This window comes from Hyalella azteca, unplaced genomic scaffold, assembly GCF_000764305.2.
Source record: "Hyalella azteca isolate HAZT.00-mixed unplaced genomic scaffold, Hazt_2.0.2 contig4650, whole genome shotgun sequence".
Classification (NCBI taxonomy): Eukaryota; Metazoa; Arthropoda; class Malacostraca; order Amphipoda; family Hyalellidae; genus Hyalella; species Hyalella azteca.
Window position 1 is genome coordinate 188,752 of NW_025934862.1, and position 21,887 is coordinate 210,638.

General features: G+C 38.6%; 1 protein-coding gene across 1 annotated transcript in view; it reads left to right on the forward strand.

Annotated features, from left to right (window-relative positions):
* The window catches only part of LOC108678244 (glypican-5), a gene marked incomplete in the record, with an annotated part of 127,954 nt that overhangs the window by 86,624 nt on the left and 19,443 nt on the right, over nt 1–21,887 (forward strand). Inside the window, 1 exon segment of the mRNA XM_018166612.2 lies at nt 5,740–6,025. Within this exon segment, the coding sequence (XP_018022101.1) occupies nt 5,740–6,025 (286 nt within the window).

The window sequence follows — 21,887 nt, forward strand, 5'->3', positions numbered from 1 at the left end:
AAACATAACGGCTCTTATATTTGATATTCCAAATGTAGCTTATCAGGAGCCTTTTTTGAATTTTTTTAGCTTGACATTGAAACGAAAACGACTTGATTAATTTTCCATCTACATAAAATTTTGGACAGCATGCCTTCTTTTTTATTGTTTAGTAATGCATTCAACAAGTAGACCCAACTGTAAATGTGAAATGTTCTAATCTTTTTCTTAACTTGTTATGAAATTCGGGAAGCGCACCAGAGTAGATATAGTTAAATCCCAAGACTTTTTTCCGTAGACTTTTGTCCCACATTATTCATTCTATTTTGAACTCCAAGAACAGTTACAACAATTTTCTTCGCAATTGAAGCAAAACTGCAGATGTATAATTTATAAAATTTGTATAGGTCTTCCCTCGTTTTAAATATGTAATAGACTTCAATTATTTTTTCTATATTTTTCATTATAATTCCATTTTACTGGTTTCATTTTTCAAAATTTCTTATGTATTTCTCTCTCAAAATTTGTTACTAAACTCCATAGACTCATTCTTTGAAGCTCATTACCCAACCCCAATCAGCGTTTTTATGTTGATTTTTTACAAACTTTTGATTAAACTTATTGATGGAACATTTCCATTTGACAAATTATCATTGAATAGTTTTACCTTTGCGCTTACCCACTGACTTTTTGTTAATTCTTTTCAGTAATTAATTTCGATTATTGACGCCATAAAATTTCTTGTAATACTGAAGTCATTTTATATGATACACTGATGCAGTCTTTGACAGATTACGACCTCTCACGTGTCAACCAAATTTACCCTTCTTCACTTGAATATATCGAGACATGTTTACGGCGGCAGCTAAAATAAATTGACTTACGAAAAGGCCTAAACCGGACACAATGGCCTGATGACCAGCATACTACTAGAAATCGACCCAAATTGATTAATCTGTCCCGAAAAATTACCATTGGAGATCAGATCACAAGGTCGGACCTTCAGAAAGTCTGGTGACCCAAATCCAAATGAACTTGCTCTAATGTTCGCTGGCATATGTCGTTGTGAGTTCTTTTCCCTCTCTTTGAGTTATGTCTCGTAAAGAACACACTCCCGATGAACGACACCTAATTTTCCTTCACTAGTGACCTCACAAGTTCTCTCGCCTCTCTTTGAGTTATGTCTCGTTAAGAACATCATCTCGATGAACAACACCTCATTTTCCTTCACTAGTGTCCTCACAAGTTCTCTCGCCTCTCTTTGAGTTATGTCTCGTTAAGAACATCATCTCGATGAACGACACCTCATTTTCCTTCACTAGTGACCTCACAAGTTCTCTCGCCTCTCTTTCAGTTATGTCTCGTTAAGAACACACTCCCGATGAACGACACCTCATTTTTCTTCGCTAGTGACCTCACAAGTTCTCCCGCCTCTCTTTGAGTTATGTCTCGTTAAGAACACACTACAGATGAACGACACCTCATTTTTCTTCGCTAGTGTCCTCGTAAAACAATTGCTGCAGCGCAAGTGTCGAGCTTATCACCGTGATTGCATCAGGGCAGAAGACAGCCATTGTCTCCGCTACTATCGCCATGGCTCATAAAATAAAAACTTCCTCGTGTTACCAGGTCTTTATTAGAAAACTTTAGCATGCTAGGGCCCCAGCGCACGCTCGCTTGGAGTCCTTGTAGGATTACCTTCCTATTTATAAGGTCACGCTCAGAACATGGGCAGGCATCGTGTTTTTGGCTCCTTGTTTGGCTGATATTTTTATCATTACGGCGTGTTGAGGCCCTTGCTATGACCAAGGATTTGGTAGTCCCATCGATCTTTTACTTTAACCCTGAAATGCTTGAGCCTCGGTGCAAAGTTTGTGGCACGTTCAGAACACGCATTCGACTTTTGGGATGTTTTCGGATCAGGGCTATATGCCTGGCGCCATGTACACTGTTAGAAAAAAACTGTGAAAAAACGGTCACACTGGCATTCTAGTGGCCGGTCGTCCCGTGAAAATGAACTGTTTCGCCGTTTTTATAAGATGTTATAAGGATTTCTAGTGTCAAATTAGAATAAAAACTGCAACAAGGTGTTTCTTTCCAAGTGCCGACCGGCCACTGAAACGCCGGTAATACCGTTAACGGTAATTTTTCTAACAGTGTATGAAACTGTATTTGAATTCTGAAAGTGTTCATAACTATATAGTTTCCAAAAGTAACTCGGGTCCTCAGCCTGTCTTTGACTTTGAGACCCTTTTGCAAATATTCTTTAAGTTATGATCATTTTTACATGCAGTTCGCTTAAAAGACGAAATTGAAAGTATTGCCTAATTTCAAAAATTGTTTGTTTTGAGCCATCGATAAATTTATTAATAGTTTTAGATCCAGTCGGCTATTCATTATTACAACATTCGTATATTCCTTTATTTGTGTGTTCATATTTTTTTCCTTCGCAGAGACCATATTTGTTAACATTATATTTTGATGTTAATTTTATTAGTTATCTAAAGTATTTATTTAAGTTTTCTAAGATGAGCTCTTATTTTTATTGTTTATTCATAGTAACTGTCTTCATCTTCCTTATTATGTGCTTCCTTCATTATTAATGAAATATTAACCATTTAGATCGATTATCTTCCACCACCTGAATTTATCGACCTACTTCATTGTTATTTATTTCCACGTTCTACTTTCAATCTTTTTTTATTTACATTGTTTACATATTCGATTTTCTACATAATATGATTATTTTCTTCACAAATTACGGCGTCGCAATAATTAGTTCCCTCATTGGGCCTTAACTAAATTGACTGCGCAATTGCAAATAAATTTTATTTCAACGTCTACTGTGTTGCAATACTTTTGCCTATTTTTTTGCTTCTAACTATAATTATCAAGTCGTTTAACTCTGTGTACTTAGCTCATTTGAGTAGCATGCAAATCATTCCAACTCGCCAAATAATGGGAACTAAATAATGTTTAGAGTTATTATAAATGATAAACCAAGTTTAATAAATTCGTTTTTATTTGAGTATAAATTTAAAATGAATAATTTATTCGCCACTGGAATGAAAAAGATTCAAAATTTTTTTTACCCAATAAAACGCCGAATTGGGCGGTTTTATTGGCATCTTCATGTCCTAAACCTTTTGAATCAGTAATTTCCTGAGCGTTGGGTAGCACGCATAGGATATGAAGATCTGGCTCTACACTTCTGGCCATCGAGATCACTTGATCTCACGTGACTATTTCTTATGGGGTTACGTCAAGGAAACTGTTTACGTCCCGCCTCTACCAGCAACTCTGTTTACGTCCCGCCTCTACCAGCAACTCTGTTTACGTCCCGCCTCTACCAGGAACTCTGGTTCATCTGAAGAACCGTATCACTGCTACGGTGCACTCAGTAACAGAACGTCCATATTGAACATTTATAAATATGTAAACAAAACTTCGAATCTTTCTCTTTCCATTGGTGCATAAATTATTCCTTTTGAATTTATACCTCAATGATACGAATTTATCAATTGAGTCTACCATTTAGAATAATCCTTTATATCAAATATAAAAGTCTGTCCTAATGGTCCAGCTAGACTCTCGTCAATTCACTACTTAAAATTAAGAATACAATTATAATAAGGTAAGGTTATTATTGTAATTAAGACTGCATTAATCAACACCTTTCTCACAAAGAGCCTTTCCACCTCACGCCTTTGCCCCTGTCACCCTACGGGTTCCATAGCACGGCTGGTTCAATTATGAGTATTTCGCGACAGCGACCTTCACATGAAGACTGACGTACAATCAAGCCCCGCATGAATTGTCTTAATTTTATCCAATTTCATGTGTCCCTCTTCCTGCTCAGTACGGACGACGAGGCAGCAAGTGTCCTACAGACAATTTCATGTGTCCCTCTTCCTGCTCAGTACGGACGACGTGGTGGCAAGTTTCCTAACAGACAATTTCATGTGTCTCTCTTAGTTCCTGCTCAGTACGGTCGACGAGGCAGCAAGTTTCCTAACAGACAATTTCATGTGTCTCTCTTCCTGCTCAGTACGGACGATGTCTCTTATACACATCTAGATGTGTATAAGAGACANTTCCTGCTCAGTACGGACGACGAGGCAGCAAGTGTCCTACAGACAATTTCATGTGTCTTTCTTACTTCCTGCTCAGTACGGACGACGAGGCAGCAAGTGTCGTCTACATCTGCAGTGCGTTTAATTTTACAATGCTTCGCTGTTGTCCATTGCTCTGTTTTTTCTCATCGAAGTCTTTGTCGTCTTTGTGTGTCCATTAAAGCAAGTTGTAGAGCTTTTTCAATTATCTTAATCTTGTTGTGATGCACACAGCCCAAAAATGGATGCCTTTGGCAATGCAATTTTGAGCTTTGAATTCCTGCGCATATGCTTAAATAATTGTGCGAGCACAGCGCGCAATTAACATAATAAACTGCGTTCTTATTGCTCGTGTTAATCAGTGTATTTGTATTGCTGTGGTTATAATCTTGGTTTCTCTGTCTGTGTGTTTTTCTATAGTTGTTTCTTTGTTAATCTGAATTTTGAAGGAAAATAATTTGTTGAAAAATTATTTAATCATATATTATGTTAATGAAAAACCTCATATGTCGGTTATTGTGATCCTCATTTTTCTACTAACCCCAATTTTCTTCCCTATACATTGTCAATTTATTTATTATCACTGAACATATTTTGAATGGGTTATCCATTGTGTTTGTTTCCAATAGCGGATAATTTTTTCGTTCCTTAATAAATTTTTCATACAACCGAATTCTTAATATTTACATTATTCTAGTTTCTTTTGAGACCGTACGTATTATTTCGTACCTTAAATGCATTTATGTTTAGTTAAGCGCCTATTTTTTCGGGTTCTAACGACCAATATTTTACAAATGTATCAGTACTAATAACGCCCTCTTGTATGACAAATAAATTTCCTTTTTAGATAATTTCCAAGTTATTTAAAGCTTTTAAAACTGTGTTGCTGAGATATAACGCTTTTTCCAGACATTCGCTCATAACTTTTATTCATCTCAATGTTACATCATGTCTTGTGTGTCTTTGTTTGTAAATGTGTGTGTCATTTTATTACAAAGTTTAATAGTTGTCACTGCAATTTGTCTGTTCGTTTTACGTTGTTAATTTAAGTCATGTTCTCTTCCCCCAGCTTATGGCAATAGTCAAGTTTTTCCAAGGTGAGTATTATGCTTCAGACAATTTGTTCTGACTAATTTGTGAGTTTTTCAGAAATTTCTTAAAAATTTGCCTTTGTTTATTATTGTTAATCATATTGTGTGTACGATCTTATATTTGCGTGTCCATTATATATAATATTATTTGGTGCCACTCTAAAACCAATAAACATTTTAAGGACGTTCGATAGCATAGTTATTTATTATTTTAATTCTGTGTTAACCTGTTATCTATTCATTGGTGGTGTGGTGTTCAAACACTGGTCTGAAACATTCAGTATTGAGTATTTAATAATTCTATGCTAATAATTGATCTGCTTTTAACTCTTTTTTTACCCAATTTACTGGACTATTCAATGGTGATTAATTGATTTTCCTACTAACAGGTTCGCGCTTCGATAGCGCTCCACCGACCTTGTAAGCATTCTTCGTTCTATTTCCATGCGCTTGGGCGATCGCTCTTCGCTATTGCTTTCACAGCAATGCCGGCGACTTGACACAGCGCTATAAATCTCGCTACGTTCGAAACTAACGTCCGTGGTTTTGCCCTCCAGGGAGCGTCGATCACATGGAGCCTCCTCCTCTCCATCACTCCAAACACTCCACCAGCTCTGCTCCTCAAGATGTCGACGTGTCCCAACACTCGCCGGACAATAACGAAGCAAACGTCATACAAAACATCAGGCCCTTAGCATGGGCTGGAGATGCGATCATCAAGCAAGTGGTGAAGGAGCTGTACTCGTCCCGGCAGTGGTTCCAGGAGCTGCCCAATGCTGTGTGTCACAACACGTCCAAGCTCCAGCACGACCAGCTCTGCTGGAACGGAGAGAAGCTTGCCCCGTGAGTATATAGACATTATGGCTCAGTGTGCATAGGAAATTTTCCTGAAATTGAGCGTTAAGTGAACTCGACTCATATTTCTCACGCCTTCAGTGGAATTTAACTTTCGCTTCCCGGTCTTTCACTGAACGTTCTTTTTGTTCGAAGTTCTACTGTGGACTTGTGAAGTATTACTTATTCTGCTTTTCTAATGTAAACGAGTGGAAATTTCTTGCCTTTTTTTGCCGGCGTCAACGTCAGTTCTAGTATCCGCAAACATCGCACTGGCTTCGTCTCAGCCAGGCGACTTATTGCCTAATACCCAACACACCCAACACCAAAAACCCGGCAACCCTCACTCAACACTCCTCACCAACACCCCTCGCCCAACACCCCTCGCCAACACCCCTCACCCAACACCCCTCACCCAACACCCCTCACTCAACACCCCGGCTATGATATCCAGCTCAAGCACGGCCTACTCTCCTCTAAAATGCCTTTCTTGTCGCGACGCCTTATATTTCCTCCGTATATTTCCTCCTTATATTTCCTCCGTATTTCGTCGTGTGTACTCAGCGTGGAAGGAAAATCCTTGCCCGCAGCAGCAGCACGACATTTTGCCCTGGGACTCTCCGTGCAGTATCCTGCTGGCAGATCCTTGCCGCTAAATTTTTCTTGAAATGAATCCCGAAGCTTCTTTGTGTTGTTTTTAGTGTCCTGTAGGATGCAGGCGACTATGTGTTCTCGTGGGATTTTAATTGAATTATGAGAAGCAAAATGATAAAACAATTCGCTGTCGCGGCAAATATTTTGATATTACGTGTCAATGCATGTCCGTCCATTTGAAGACTTGTTTTTATTAAGTTTGGGTCTGTAAAATAGCTGATTGTTACTAAGGTTTTTGAATTTGTATGCCTAGTATATCTACTTGCATTAACTATACCAATATCTGATTATTTCCTATACATGTTTCGTTAATGAAACATATATACTATCCTTTTTAGCCTGACTGTCTCAGGTGCCGCAGTGTGCACGAATGCACTTCTCGTTTGAGACTTTAAAGTGAGACCACACCACGGGTGTGTGTAGGCACCAAACTTCCCTTAAGCCTTTTAAATTGAGACCAAATCTCGAGACTTTTAAAATGGGACAAAATCTCGAGACTCGCTCAGGCACCGGTCTTCAATTGGGACTTCAAAGCGAGACCAAGTCTTCGCACTCAGTTGTGACCGAGCTTTCGTTAGAATTTTACTGTCAACATGCAACAGATTTGCTTCGCGCAAGGCGTCGGTTTATTTGCAGAACACCTGAACAATCACTTGCTTGATCCTTTGATAAAAGCGCTATTAGTGGAGCTTGCGTCGCTAACTTGTTATACGTGTCAGAAGGAGCGCTCGAGCGACCTCACAATATGAATCGTTCTTACAGCAACGATCGTCAATTGCCGGGAAACTCAACGACATAACGACGGTTATCTTCTGAGATGAACTGCTTGGTCAGACAAATATCTTGCTTGATCATATGATAGCTTGTCCGATCACACGATCGCTGGTTCGGTAACTCGATCGTTTGACAGGTCACACGATCTCTTGTCCTATTACACGACCGCTGGTTCGGTAACTCGATCGTTTGACTGGTCGCACAATCGCTTGTTCAGTCACTCGATCGTTTGTCCGGTCACACGATCTCTTAAGTTTGATCACAATTGATTCTTCGATCACTTTTTCGTTGCTCGATTGCTCGGTTAGTCACAAGATCGCTTGCTCGGTCACTCAATCGTTATGGGTCTCCAGCGCCGTCGTAACCTCGCGTTTCCACACCAGGTGGCGGCAGTTGGGCTTCGCGCTGTGGCAGTTTTATTGTTTTTTATTCAACTCGGGAGCCATACGGAGCTGCGGACCTCTTCCTTCTGCTTGCAATTGCGGCGCTCGTAAACTTCTCGATGTAAAATTAAACCGCATCAGCGATGAGATACGTGCTGCTTGCTGCTTGCTGTGTGCTGGTGCTGGTCTGCATTCTGATAATGCAGATAATGGTGCTGGTGTTGCTAATGGTGACGCCATTAATGACAGTGTTACGGTTTGTACAGGAATAGTATACGTCATGTACTAATATAGCTGATAATTACAAAAGCTGAATGGCTCTTGCTATAAAGCCTTTCGTCACTGACAATACGTTTTCTGCGTGAATTAATTTAGTTACGTACGCTATGTGTCTCTAAGTGAACTTTTTTCTTTTTTTAAAACGCAAACGTTAATTTATCGCAAATATTTTTATTTCTTCCCTTTTCCGTGGCCGTGATCTGGCGTATTTCAGCAACATTGACTGTCTTTAATTGAAGTAAGTTCGGTAAAATGTGCGTCTGCTCCCCTGTTGAGGTTGAAAAAATAGAGGAAAAAGTTAACTTTTTTGTCGGCCATCGAGGCTCCTTGCCCTGGTTGACGTTTTAATAAAACGTCCACAATTTACGGTCTTGAAAAATGCTCGCAATATCGGACCTTGGTTCAAGAGGGTACTTGTTTTGGAGACCAAGGCGGTTTATCGGTGGCCAGAAGCGGGTTGTCGATGGACGATTGTGGTCGATTTATCGGCGGCCAACTGGAGGCTGATTGTTATCCGCGTACAATATTCTTAGGAATTCATGGTACTCTCAACAAAATTACTGGATCAAATTGCCCAAATAGTGACACTCTTTAGTAGCACCGATACGACTTTTTACCGGGACAAACTGAGTGAGAATGAACCACACAAAGGCAAAATGCGCGTATGTTTTGGACAACGTCTCGCTCATTTCTATGGGTGTAGGGTGTGCAGAGTCTCGATCTCTGGTGCCAATATCAGACGTGGCTGGTAGGACGTGTATCACTTCCAGAGACACTCACGCGTCCTGCGGGAAATGTATGAGCATGCCCGGGCTTCCTTCATCTCCACGCCGCTCCTGCAGCCAAACAAACGGGATTTTTTCCTGAAAATTTATTATGTGAAAGCCGTGACCCTGGAGAAAATTTTGACTTGGGATGTCATCAATCATTTTTGGAAGAATAACTTAATAGTTAAACGCACAAGCCCCAAACTTGGTCCATATTTCACAGTAACTTTGTTGGTGTCTTTACAAGAATGTGCTTTATGGACCTTCAATTTCTCGGCAAACGTGACGGGAAATTGAAAAAGTTAGCAGACGTAAGCGCACGAACGCAGCGTATCTCGTTCTGTGCTGGATTACATTGTTGCTCGACCACAGCACCCATGAAACATGTTGATAGAAGTGGTAATGAGTAAGAGGAATAAATGACCCAATTAAAAATTAAACAAAATTTGTTTATTCTATTTCTTGTGTTTGGAGGCAGAGTATTCGTAAATATATGATACAAATAAGTCAATGACTTAATATTCACAAAGCTCTTTTATAGTTTTGGCAGCTTCTCTTTTTTACTATTCTCTGACGCAGAAATGAATCTAGGCCACGGCACGAAATGAATGCATGACCAAAATGTTTGTCTTCTGTAATTAAACGTAACAAAATAATTTGTGTGAATTATATGGTACCACCGTCACAATTCGAACGATAGATACAATTCTCATTAAACATTTTTACTGATGATAAAATCAATAGGCCAAAAATTTTAATAATATAATATTAAAGTGATTATACATTTATCACTTCTGCTCAAATATCACGTTGTTCCAGATATTAGTAATGAAGTTCTTTCCTATGGCACTCAGCAAATGCAAATTTTGATCAGAAAATAATGAATTAACAATGAAATTTCGTTTAAAAATTTCTTTGATAAAATGTTCATCTCCATAAATGAGAAGGTGCGAGAAAAAAGATCAAAAATAATTCCTTTAATTTGCCCAGAAGAAGAAATAAACTAATAAATCTAATGTAAATTCTGAATCTAAGTTACAGCATATTATAAAAGTTTTCTATTGATCGTTTTTTGCTTGAATATTTAATGAAAGAATTTTATTGTATATTCAACTGTGGTGTTAAAACACATCACAGGCAGGGTAAACATCATCGAACCTATTCTGTGTTTTCCATTTCGATGTCTCGTCTTTCAGTTGTATTTCCTCTCTCATTCTTCAGTTGTATTTCTTGTCGTATCCTTCAGTTGTATTTCCTCTCTCATCCTTCAGTTGTATTTCCTCTCTTATCCTTCAGTTGTATTTCTTGTCGTATCCTTCAGTTGTATTTCCTCTCTCATCCTTCAGTTGTATTTCCTCTCTCATCCTTCAGTTGTATTTCCTCTCTCATCATGCAGTTGTATTTCCTCTCTCATCATGCAGTTGTATTTCTCTACACTCAACATTCGGCACAATATCTCGCTACAACAGCCGCCTGCTTGCCCTGAAATTGCCCATGTTACGGCATTATCGCCATAACATTAATTAAGTTGAGCTTCAAGAGCATCTATAGCCATTACACTTCAACACAGGCGGTGCTACTAAAGCCCTTAAAGTCTCACTAATTCCCCACAATCTAATCCCATTCAGGCTCACTTTCCCGTCCCAGATTGTCCCTTTGCTTCCCTAAATATGAAGCGGGGAAAATTCGAATTTCTTTCGGGAGTTGCGTCCAAATTATTCTCGTTAAATTGTAGGAATTTTTTAAAACGGGATTTATCTTAGAAAAACATACACTGAAACCGCATCTTTGAGAATAAAAATTTTCTATTTCTTAGATACAAAATTGTATGCTAAACAAGAAATTGCATGATGACCCGTTATATGGTAGAATTTAAAATTCACATCGTACGAAAAAAAATGTACTGAAATAATAATCATTATGTTCTTTTGACAGGCTCCGACCCTGAGAACATTTCTCGTACGTGTGAATAAAATCTAGTTTTATAATGTCATGATCTTATCCTAATATTGCCTGCAAAAATAACAACTTTTTGAACAAAAATAGCTCTTTTTCATGTAAATAAAATATAGGCTTATTGCAATCGTGTAATGTAATTCATCCATGATCATGACAGTATGACCTTATGATGAGTTTGGGACTTTCTAGTCCCCGGTCACGCTGATGCGCCGCCTTCGTCGTCGTCCGTCATCACGTTCATTGTAGAGCTCATTATGCTCTAAAAACACTAAAAATTTCGCTACTTCTCACCGCATTTGGCTGGTTTTCCAAGCGCCTGCCGTTGCATCACAGCTGCGAGCTATGGCTGCAGCCATCGTGAAAAATCTGACGTCACTATTTCATTGTAAATACGTATTCTTAAGATTTTATTGTACGCGAATCAATTCATTTAGAAAGAGTCCACATAGAATAAATTTGAAGTCAAAAAGTTGGTTTTTACTATATAAAAGCATTATTATCGTACTTTTATTCGAATCATACGCACTCATAACCTCATGTGAAGTTGAAATTGTTCAGATTTTACCTTATTAGAGTTAAGCCGATATTTGGCCGTGGTCTTATGTTTCCAATTCGCGGTATCTGTCGTCCTAAGCATTGATTTATATATTTTCTTGACTGAAACATATATGTTCTAACTGCACGTCCCCGATAATGTGTGACCTGGCACCGCGAATAAAGATATTTAGGCGCTCATTATCTGCCATCAACGTATATAAAGTTGAATAGATATTTAAATATATAGTTTGTTTAACCCGCCGAGCTACTGATGTGGTCGAGTTATTGTGCTAATTGATTGTCTGTATTTTTTGAAGTCACGCGAACCGAATTTAGTTCGTGTGAATTATTGCCTTGAATAACCCGGATATTGCTTTTGCATTCTATTTTCTTAACAAATTCCGAATTAGCATAATTTCTATTAAATACGGGGACACGAGCGCGCTTGATTATTTACATACATATACAAGACATAAAATACAAATACCAAATGAATACATTTCGAGAATAGATAAATACATTACCAGATGAATACATTTCTTTAGAAGTTAAAATTATCGCTACAGGTTATCAATTTCTAATGAAGGAAATCATTGGATCGAAATGCTCCATGAATAATGAATTTTAATGAATGCACTGTTTCGACGCTGTCTTTGCAGCCTGAACTCGAAATGGCCCATGACTTTTTGGGCCATTAAATTAACTCTGCCTTGTAAATCATTTTGATCTCTTGACTTACAATGCGCCATGAATGCCACGGTTGCATTCCTGTTCCCGTTTTTCAGTAGATTTGATCAACATGGAGGAAGTCCATTTTCTTAAAGCTTAATATGGTAATTATCACGTGCGTAAATTCCTATTCGCTCCCTACGTCGGCACGGAGTTTGCGTGTCGACAACGGTAACCACGAAGCAACTGCTTAATTCTCTTATAAAAAAATACTGACTTTGCGAGATCTTCTGCTCAGGACTTTCTATAGTCGGGTTAAAGTTTTCTACGAGATGCAAGTCTCGTTTTCTACGAGATGCAAGTCTCTGTTTTCTACGAGATGCAAGTCTCTGTTTTCTACGAGATGCAAGTCTCGTTTTCTACGAGATGCAAGTCTCGTTTTCTACGAGATGCAAGTCTCGTTTTCTACGAGATGCAAACCGAGAAAGTTTTCTGGGTCTGTTTCACCACTCAATCGAAATCAGCTATATGGAAGCAGCGTGAGGCGGGATATGGACGATTAGCCAACAAGCAGCCATCTATGATCCTGTATTTTTTAGAATACTATTTAGTTGGGCAAAAGTAGTTCTTTAGTGCAGGTTTTGATGCAGAACAAAGCGTAATTCTTGTTAACAATTCTCTTATTATTCCTAACATTATAGTCATATATGAAAAATGTGTAATATTATACATATATGCAATAAGTAATAATATATGATGTGTTATCATATTAATTAAAATATTGTATTATAATTTTTAAACAGTAGAGCACCTCTCTCATGCACACGCGATGCCCGCCAGTCTCGCGTGCCGCGCTCGTATAACAAATTACAGCGGCCGAGGGTATTGCTAGTCAGGTATAATATACATAATCTTTGTCTAATTAAACAACAGCAACTCTCAGACTCGCTCACGAGTTAAGTTAATCTATATTATTTTCTTACAATCAGTGATTGTTATGTATCATCGGGATACACTTGTTTATCTTTTATTGGCTGAACGAGATTTAAGAGTTAGTAGGTAATACCCTGAGTGTCGCTTCATATTCCATGCACATACAGAATATATTTTACGTTTATTGCAATACGAAAACCGGCACCGTGCATCGCTTTATTTTATTGTAAGCGACCGCCTAACAAAATAGAACTCAGACAAACGCCCTGGTCATTGCAGTAACTCCTGCCAAGAATTGCACTGTCCACGGCCCATGTTTACTTGGACGAAACTCAAGCGGACGCACAGGGTGTCGAACGCATACGTGGGTATGAGGGTGCATACGCCGTGGGTATGAACGTGCATACACCGTGGGTATGAACGTGCATACACCGTGGGTATGAACGTGCACACACCGTGGGTATGAACGTGCATACACCGTGGGTATGAACGTGCATACACCGTGGGTATGAACGTGCACACACCGTGGGTATGAACGTGCACACACCGTGGGTATGAACGTGCATACACCGTGGGTATGAACGTGCATACACCGTGGGTATGAACGNTACTGTACACAACACGTCACGCTGTTACTGTACACAACACGTCACGCTGTTACTGTACACAACACGTCACGCTGTTACTGTACACAACACGTCACGCTGTTACTGTACACAACACGTCACGCTGTTACTGTACACAACACGTCACGCTGTTACTGTACACAACACGTCACGCTGTTACTGTACACAACACGTCACGCTGTTACTGTACACAACACGTCACGCTGTTACTGTACACAACACGTCACGCTGTTACTGTACACAACACGTCACGCTGTTACTGTACACAACACGTCACGCTGTTACTGTACACAACACGTCACGCTGTTACTGTACACAACACGTCACGCTGTTACTGTACACAAGACGAGCAGGTTAGAGTAAGGCGATCCTAAGCTATTTATCGTACCGAGCCTCCGTGTAAACTGTTATCAAATGCCACGAGTTTGCATGCTCAAACTTGCTGGCTTCTGTTGTATCCCAAGGAAAGGTCGTCTGTTCAGCAGCATCTGTTCGATAAACTGGTTATATGGACTGGTCTCTTTTTTAGCATGTTGTCCAATGTGTTACGATCGAAAATGAAGAGGAATTTATCTGTAGAAGCTGCGTATTGTAGAAAATATGCAAGATAATTCAGTATTTTTCAACAATAGCGAACGTTTCGTGTACGGAACGAAAATAAATCTATTTAATTAATTAATTTATGATTTGTGTACTATTATATTAAGATTGAATAATAATATAACTGGTATTTGGTATTTGAATGCGCGTCCGAATTTTACTTTCACGCTCTGAACAATCAAGCTAAAATAGCGCTCGGTATACATTATATGCAGTGATGATTTGATCAAATATTATTAAACTATTAATGAACCACTAATGACTGAATCATAACTTACTAAAAATCTAGCAATCATATTGCAGTAACAGTGCGGCATTACACTTAATATATATATATTTTTAATTATCAGATATTGATGAAATCGATGTACAATTATTTTTTCAGAATTTTTTTATGTTTCACTTGATGCTATAATGAATTTTCTGTACATGACTATTGGAAAAATTAAATAAAATTGCTTTTGAGAATGTATAATTTTTCTGAGTTATTAGTTGGAAATAAAGTAAATGGTAATGAAGAGTTTTTTCATTGCAATTTCACGAAAAGAATAGTTGATACATGATGAATATTCAATGCTTGTATGAAATGCTTGTCTATATACAGAGTGGTTGTCATAATTCTGACCTTTATACATATTTTTTTAGAAATCTTTTTGGTCAAAAACGAGTATTTCAGCAGTTTATTTCCCGCAGATGTTGTTCAAAACATGCAGTGTAACAAGTATACGAAGTGCAAAGTGTAGCCACTACTGACGTTCGCCACTAGCCACATTCTCGCACATGGGTTTGAAAGACTATGACCAACTATACCATGAATTGGACGCTATGTCTCCTGAAGAAGAAAACTTGATGCCTGCTTGTTTGCTTTCAAGTTGTGGTTTACACTGACCTTAAAGTTCCTCCTGATAAAAGTCGGATCGATGAAGAGAAGATCTTCATCCATAAATATAGGCAGGCCCGAACCTGTGAACCTAAACGTCTCTGAGCACAGTCTCGAACCAGTGAACCGTGCATGAAGTCTCTGGACGCAGTCCCGAACCAGTGAACCCTACATAAAGTCTTTGAGTGAAGTCCCAGTGTGTGAACCGTGTATCATGAAGTCACTGAAAAAATTTACTAAAGGTTAACTTACATGCCAAATTTATTATAATCAACAACAGTTATCTTTCTGCAATTTTGTAAACAATATGATTCCATGTAAATTTATATTTTCTTGAAAATACGTCAGAGGACTGATTACACGTGCTAATTTTTCCCCGTGCGCTGAAATTAAATGCAAATTCTCGCAACCGCCGTTCGCAGCCAATCAATTGATTTAATTTCTGTCTCTCTATGATGGCAGGTGCAACAATAAGACTTTCTATGACGGATACCTCAATTGTCAAATGAATTCAGCAAACCACTTCGTATCCGGGATGCCAATTTTACTGTCAAACAAAGAACGAATTCATTGTATGTATTACTTGAAACGTACTGTATTTGTTGTGCTCGGAACTGGGATGCTTTGATTGTCTAGTTCCATTCAAAGCATATCTCTGATTTCCCATGCGTTTCAATTAGAAATTTTTAATTGTATATTTCTAAATGAAAAATTTCGTCGCAAGCTACTGGAATTGTCGTAGAAATGAAATTTGTCGTTACATAAGGCCAAAATATCTTTATTAACTTATTTCCGAATGACATTCTTGATAGTAAAAAATTTGCCTATCAGTTCAATTTGAGGCGCAAATAAATCGGTTCATGCTTCCATTCAAGGCTGCAAACAGATGTTGAACTTCAACAAATAAAACCTTCTGCGTCCTGAATTGAATGTTGCGTGCGATTCCTGCACATTTCAGTCTGATACTAGCCCAGTCCTATTAATTCAGGAGCGTGTATGCTCCACATTCATGGCTCTGCTAATTGCTAAGCTGGCTTTTGAAGACAACCAAGACAGCGTCTCGATCACTATATTGATCTGCGTTCATTGACGTGAGGCGCTCGTGTGATCGCAACTCTCAAGGCTTGCGTCGTGCGTGACATTTTGATAGAGACCACAACTAGTGGCTTTTAATGGACCCTAGATATCAACACTGTAAACTTTAGTGGCTTGATCGCACGGCAGTGGTCACGAATATAGTGTCGTGCTTCAAAGACCACGACCAGATCTGTACAATTAGTAGCTTGATCGCACGACAGTGGTTTTCACTGTCGTTTTGTGTTGCAAAGACCTCAAACAGTTCTGCCCTTAGTGTTCTGTTCTGACAACTCAATTCTGCACGGCAGCGGTCCCGACTGTCGTGATGTGCTGCAAAGACCACGACCAGTTCTGCCCTTAGTGTTCTGTTCTGACCACTCAGTTCTGCACGGCAGCGGTCACGACTGTCGTGCTGTGCCTCATGGCTTTCATTGATGAAACCTTGACCTCGATCGACTAGTGCGTAATTGCAGTGAGTAGCGTAATTGCGTGCTCGGCTACACGCATAGCCACCTTCTAAAATACATGCAGTGGCGCCGGTTGCTTTTGTTTGATGTCTTCACTGAACTTCAACCCTGAGGAGGAACTGAGATATTGCTATTCATGCGCTGTGTACTTATCGCTTCATTAATTAAAATTAGTAACTGCGCACCTGTCAGATAATTATATATATTTTTAAACATCGAACAAAATAAGGTAAATCCAAAATATGTTAGAAAAGAGAATATCGATAATTTACAAGTAATGAAAAATTTATTCAAAGAAAATCAGTCGAATAGCCACTTCTCTATCAGAAAATAACTATATTTTTAGACACTGGTTACGCCAAAAATTTTATCAATGAGCAATGGACGATATTATATAGGAAAATATTCATCGATAGTTCAAATGAGTTTATCATGTCACTGCGATCTCTTTGGCTGCTTGTTAGCCATCTTCCTGGAATTGGAAGGCCGCAAATGAGTTCCTAACCCGATTGGGAACTTTGATGGAATCGTGATACCTGAATAGATGATACTTCGACAGCTACTTTTGCGAATAGAGTTCAGAAACCTTGCTTCATGAACATTAAAACACCCAATGGCTCATTTTGTAGTAATTTTCTTCACAATTGTTTTGTGTTCACGACCTAGTGTGAGATCTGCTGCAGTTCCTCGACCCTGACCAAACTATGGAACGAAATTTTGACATTATTAACCATCTTTTCCATAAATAAATTTTACCAAGTCCGGACGATTTACCTTTTAAACCAAAATCTATCAGGGAATGGCTGTAAGAAAGTAATAAGAAAAACAAAGCCGTAAGAGACACATTGAAGTAATTATTTATTATTGAAGTAATTATTATTTAAACCTATCTTGGAGGTCTCACGTACTAATACTATTGCTAAAATTTCTTCAGGTGAGCGACTCTAAAATCTCATTGAATTTTTCGATACAACTAAAAACGTAAACTAAGTAACAAACGCAAGTACTTTCCATAATATGAGGTACAGAATTAGTCAAATCGGAGGAATTGAGCAACAGTCGCCATGACAATAGCGCCAAGGATTGAGGGTAATGTGAGAGCGTTGTTATTGGCGCGAATAAAAGTTGCTTATCGCGTGGGCATTTTATGAAACCTTTATTTATGCTTAAATAAGGGGAAAATTCCAGAGCTGTGAGTGGAATGGCCAACACTATCGATAGTGGCCTGCAGATTTATAGTACCTAGTAAAAATGTTTGCACTTCTGTTGAGATTCTTGAGGCCAAGATTTCGGAGAATAACTCAACTGAATTCGATTCCTCGATAAGTCTTGAATATTTTTCTGTTAACTGTATTCGTTCTCTAATCATTAATACCCTTCTACCAAAATTTACCGCGTTTTTGCACTTTATTACGTCTAAATTTATCACCGTAAATTTTTCGTCAGCAGTGATCAATTTCGATCAATTTCTGCTACGCATAAAGCCTCTCATAACTCGGACCAGGTATAGTCATTTTGATTTGACGCACAGTCGCATCAACTATTTAACGAACCTTACGAAGGCTGGACGGTACCTGAACAATATTCAGGTATATCGTCTACCTTCTGCCCTAGAGAAACTACTTCAGTTACCTTCTGCCCTAGAGTCACTACACTCGGCTTAAAGTTATTCTTGGTCTGCTTGGCCACCCGTTCGAAATCAGCTTATGGTCATAATCTCCTTTCCGACTTTAGTCGCCCGAGAGTTTGAGAAGGGTTGGCAGAGCCGAGTCATATATACCAAGCTTGCTTGCTGTCCAGAGACTGCCTTCAAACTCACAAACCCTGAAGCGAAGATGGAGCGGCTGATTTACATGTTCGCCGGGTCCTTGCAGAGTTCGGACCGCGCCGAAAATTTATGAAGGTTTTAGATACATGTGCTTCTAGTGTGTGAGACATGGTGACAGATAACGCGTATTCATAAAAAGGCGGCAATTAACCTCAATTAACCTCTTTAACGAGGCTATGATTTTGAGCTGTTGGCGATATTGTTGGTGAAATCTCACTTAACCGCTCGTTAATTTTACTTAAATGGATTTTAGTCGCTTTGTGAGGGAAAAGGAAACGATAAAATTAGAGTCTTGTATCCACCAGCCAGCCGTGTAGTGAGGATAGTGTGATATCGATTCTATTAGGTCTCGCAGCCCAATTATCAAGGGAAGAAAAGTTGTGCCTGGAAAGTTTCCTTTGGCAGAACCGTCCAGGAAGCGGCGCTAAAGGAAATCTCATCTGCCATCGAAGAAGAAAATCAGTTGATGATAAAACCTAATGCAGCATCGAAAAAAACTATGATGAAGCATAGAATAAATTAATATTCAAGGTAATTTCAATGGCTTTTCAGTCTAAAATTTTCACTTGTCTGTTAATTCTTTCGAATATATTTATAAAAAAAATATTTTTTACTGAAATATATTTTTATTTTTCTATTTCTTTGTATGTATTGTATGTATTCTTTGTATGTATTGTATGTATTTTCTATTTCTTTGTATGTATTTGTATTTCTTGTAAGAAATTTCCGTTGGCTCTTTTTTTGTGCGGTAATATCCGTTTTACGGAATTAGTCAACTTCCCAAAACGCCTGTTGCGCTGGTAAATGTATCAGGTGGATAATAATTATTTAAAAACTAATCGATTATGCTGTCTGCAATAATTTTGCGCGCGTTACACACCTGATAATTGTTTTCCTAATCATTTTTCCGACGCTGCTGGGGAAATTTCTTGTTCATTATCCGTACGGTTTTTAGTGCATATATGTGATCTGTGTTGTCTGCTGTAAGAAAATTGAATGGCTTGATAATTTCATGAATCGTTCATTCAGCGTTGGGTTCCTTGTTACTTATCGATAATAATCACTTCAGTGACCTTTTTATTGGTTGTTGCAATTGTTGCTGAAAAAGTACGAGTGTTGAATATTATGACCTATTCCCACGTATTTTAGGCCACCACTTTTCCCGCAACCTTGACTAACGGGACTTTTTGCCCCGATACGCTGGTTTTGTTCTTACTGTAGCCTGCGATCTTCGTTACCTCAAAATTCCCGTGCGTTTTTTGGTATGTCATCTTTAAGACATATATGTTGTTGCAAGATGCAAGTTTCGCTCTCTACAATACGCAAGTCTCGTTTTCCACAAGATGTTAGTCTCTTTCTACCAGATGAAAGCTTCGTTTTCTACGAGATGCAAGTCTCGTTTTCTACGAGATGCAAGTCTCGTTTTCTACGAGATGCAAGTCTCTTTTTCTACGAGATGCAAGTCTCGTCTCAGATGCAGGATCAGGGCGAGCTCATCTCCAGATGGCAGTGATAAGCCTTTCCATGGCGCCAGCAATTGCTGGTGCCGCTGCATGGCTTGCTTATCACATTTTCATTTGGAATTTTTTCATTTCATTTTTTTTTCATTTGGAAGTTTATTGAGGCCAGGCCATCTGTATAAAGGCGATCGTTGTGGGTCTGTTATGTATCATCTATGAAATGTGCTTCTCTAGAACTATTTTCAGACGTCGAATGCATTTTATCTATTTTATCTTCCCTGAATCTAAATTCCAGGAACTGGACAAATTCGCTTCCGCTTGTAGCTCTTCTTTCCCTTGTCTTGCTTTGCTGTTGCACTTGAAATTTAAAAATTTTTTCGTTGTAAACTTCGGCTTCATGGAACTGAGCTTTCATGTTGTTATCTAAGTTCAGCTTCCTTTTTTATTTTTTCCACCCGCCATTATACATCTTTTAATTGCTTTTGTTTCTCGCTGTAGATGGAGTGTTGAAATTTTCTAGTGAATATCATGATTTGAATATTCAATTCGTGACTTGACTCATTGCTCGTGTAATTGCGTGGTGGTTCACTAAATTTCACTTTATTTTTTCACGCTGCTGTAGGTATCAAATATCAGACCTGTCGTTTTGGCGTTGAACTGAACTTTATGCCGACCTATTGAGCTGGTTGAAGAAACGTTCACAACATTAATATATTGAGCAATCAAGTTGATGTCGCTGCTGACATTTTGCAGCTGTTACCTGCGAAATCGATGCGTAAGATCTTGGAAATTATTCTTGGATTATTGCAATAAACGTAATTTGCGTTTATTTTTGCTATAAACGTACTTATACGCTGACATTGGAGATTAGTGCTTGGTGTGAGAAATATGTATACTTACTCAATTACCTAGTGAAGGGAGTATCTGCAGTATCAATATTTAAACTGTAAAGTGCAAATTATTCACATGAATTTATCTTTTTTAAGAGCAACGTTTGCACACTAATTGACATGGTCAATTGCTAAAACAAAAAGGCTGGCGTGAAAACAGATCTGGATCAATGATCTTTTAGAAGCGTGCGTCTTTTAGATCCTTTGTGCTTCAAGTCGATTATCGATCGAGCCAACAAATTACTGTCTAGGTCGATGTAGCCTTTGTGTGTTGGCACTCCGGTGCACGCTAATAAAATCCGCTTCATTCTCGACTGATTTTTTTTTCTCGACATTGGCTCCTTAAAATGTTCTGTTATTTAATCTTGAATTTTAGGAGAGATTCCGGTTGATCTCAGTTCTTAGATGTAACTCTGGGGCAATTGTGGAGTAATTATCACGCATTGAATCATTCATTTGATAGCCCCGCGAACTTTGTGTGATTCTTTTATATTTTTGAGCGGATCAGTAGAAACTGAAAATGAATTCTTGATATAACTTCTGACTGGTAAACATCCTTATGTTGCCGGTGGTCAATTGTGACAGATATTGACCTGGACTGGAATTTATATTAGTGACCAAATCAAGTGCGACTCGGTATTGTTTTATCCCGTATTTTAAGTTATGCATTTTTTCGTGTCTATTGAGGCTTTTATCTAATCATTGTGACCTATTTTTGCGAGTCACAATATGACCCTAAATCAGTGATGACTCGACACTGTAACTCAGAATTCCTCACATGAATCATATTATCATTATTATATATGTTCTGAGGAGGACAATAGCTGCTGTTATTGACTCTATTGTGAGTCACAATGTGCTCAGGAATGAGGCTCGTAGAGCGAGTGAGACGCTGCGCTGCCTGCCGGGTGACAATAAGCAACCTGCTTCTTATGCTGCCCGGCCACCCTGACGAGGGCTGGTCGAATACTGATGACTGTAGTGTTGACTTGATACTGACTGTAGTGTTGACTTGATACTGACTGTAGTGTTGACTTGATACTGACTGTAGTGTTGACTTGATACTGACTGTAGTGTTGACTTGATAC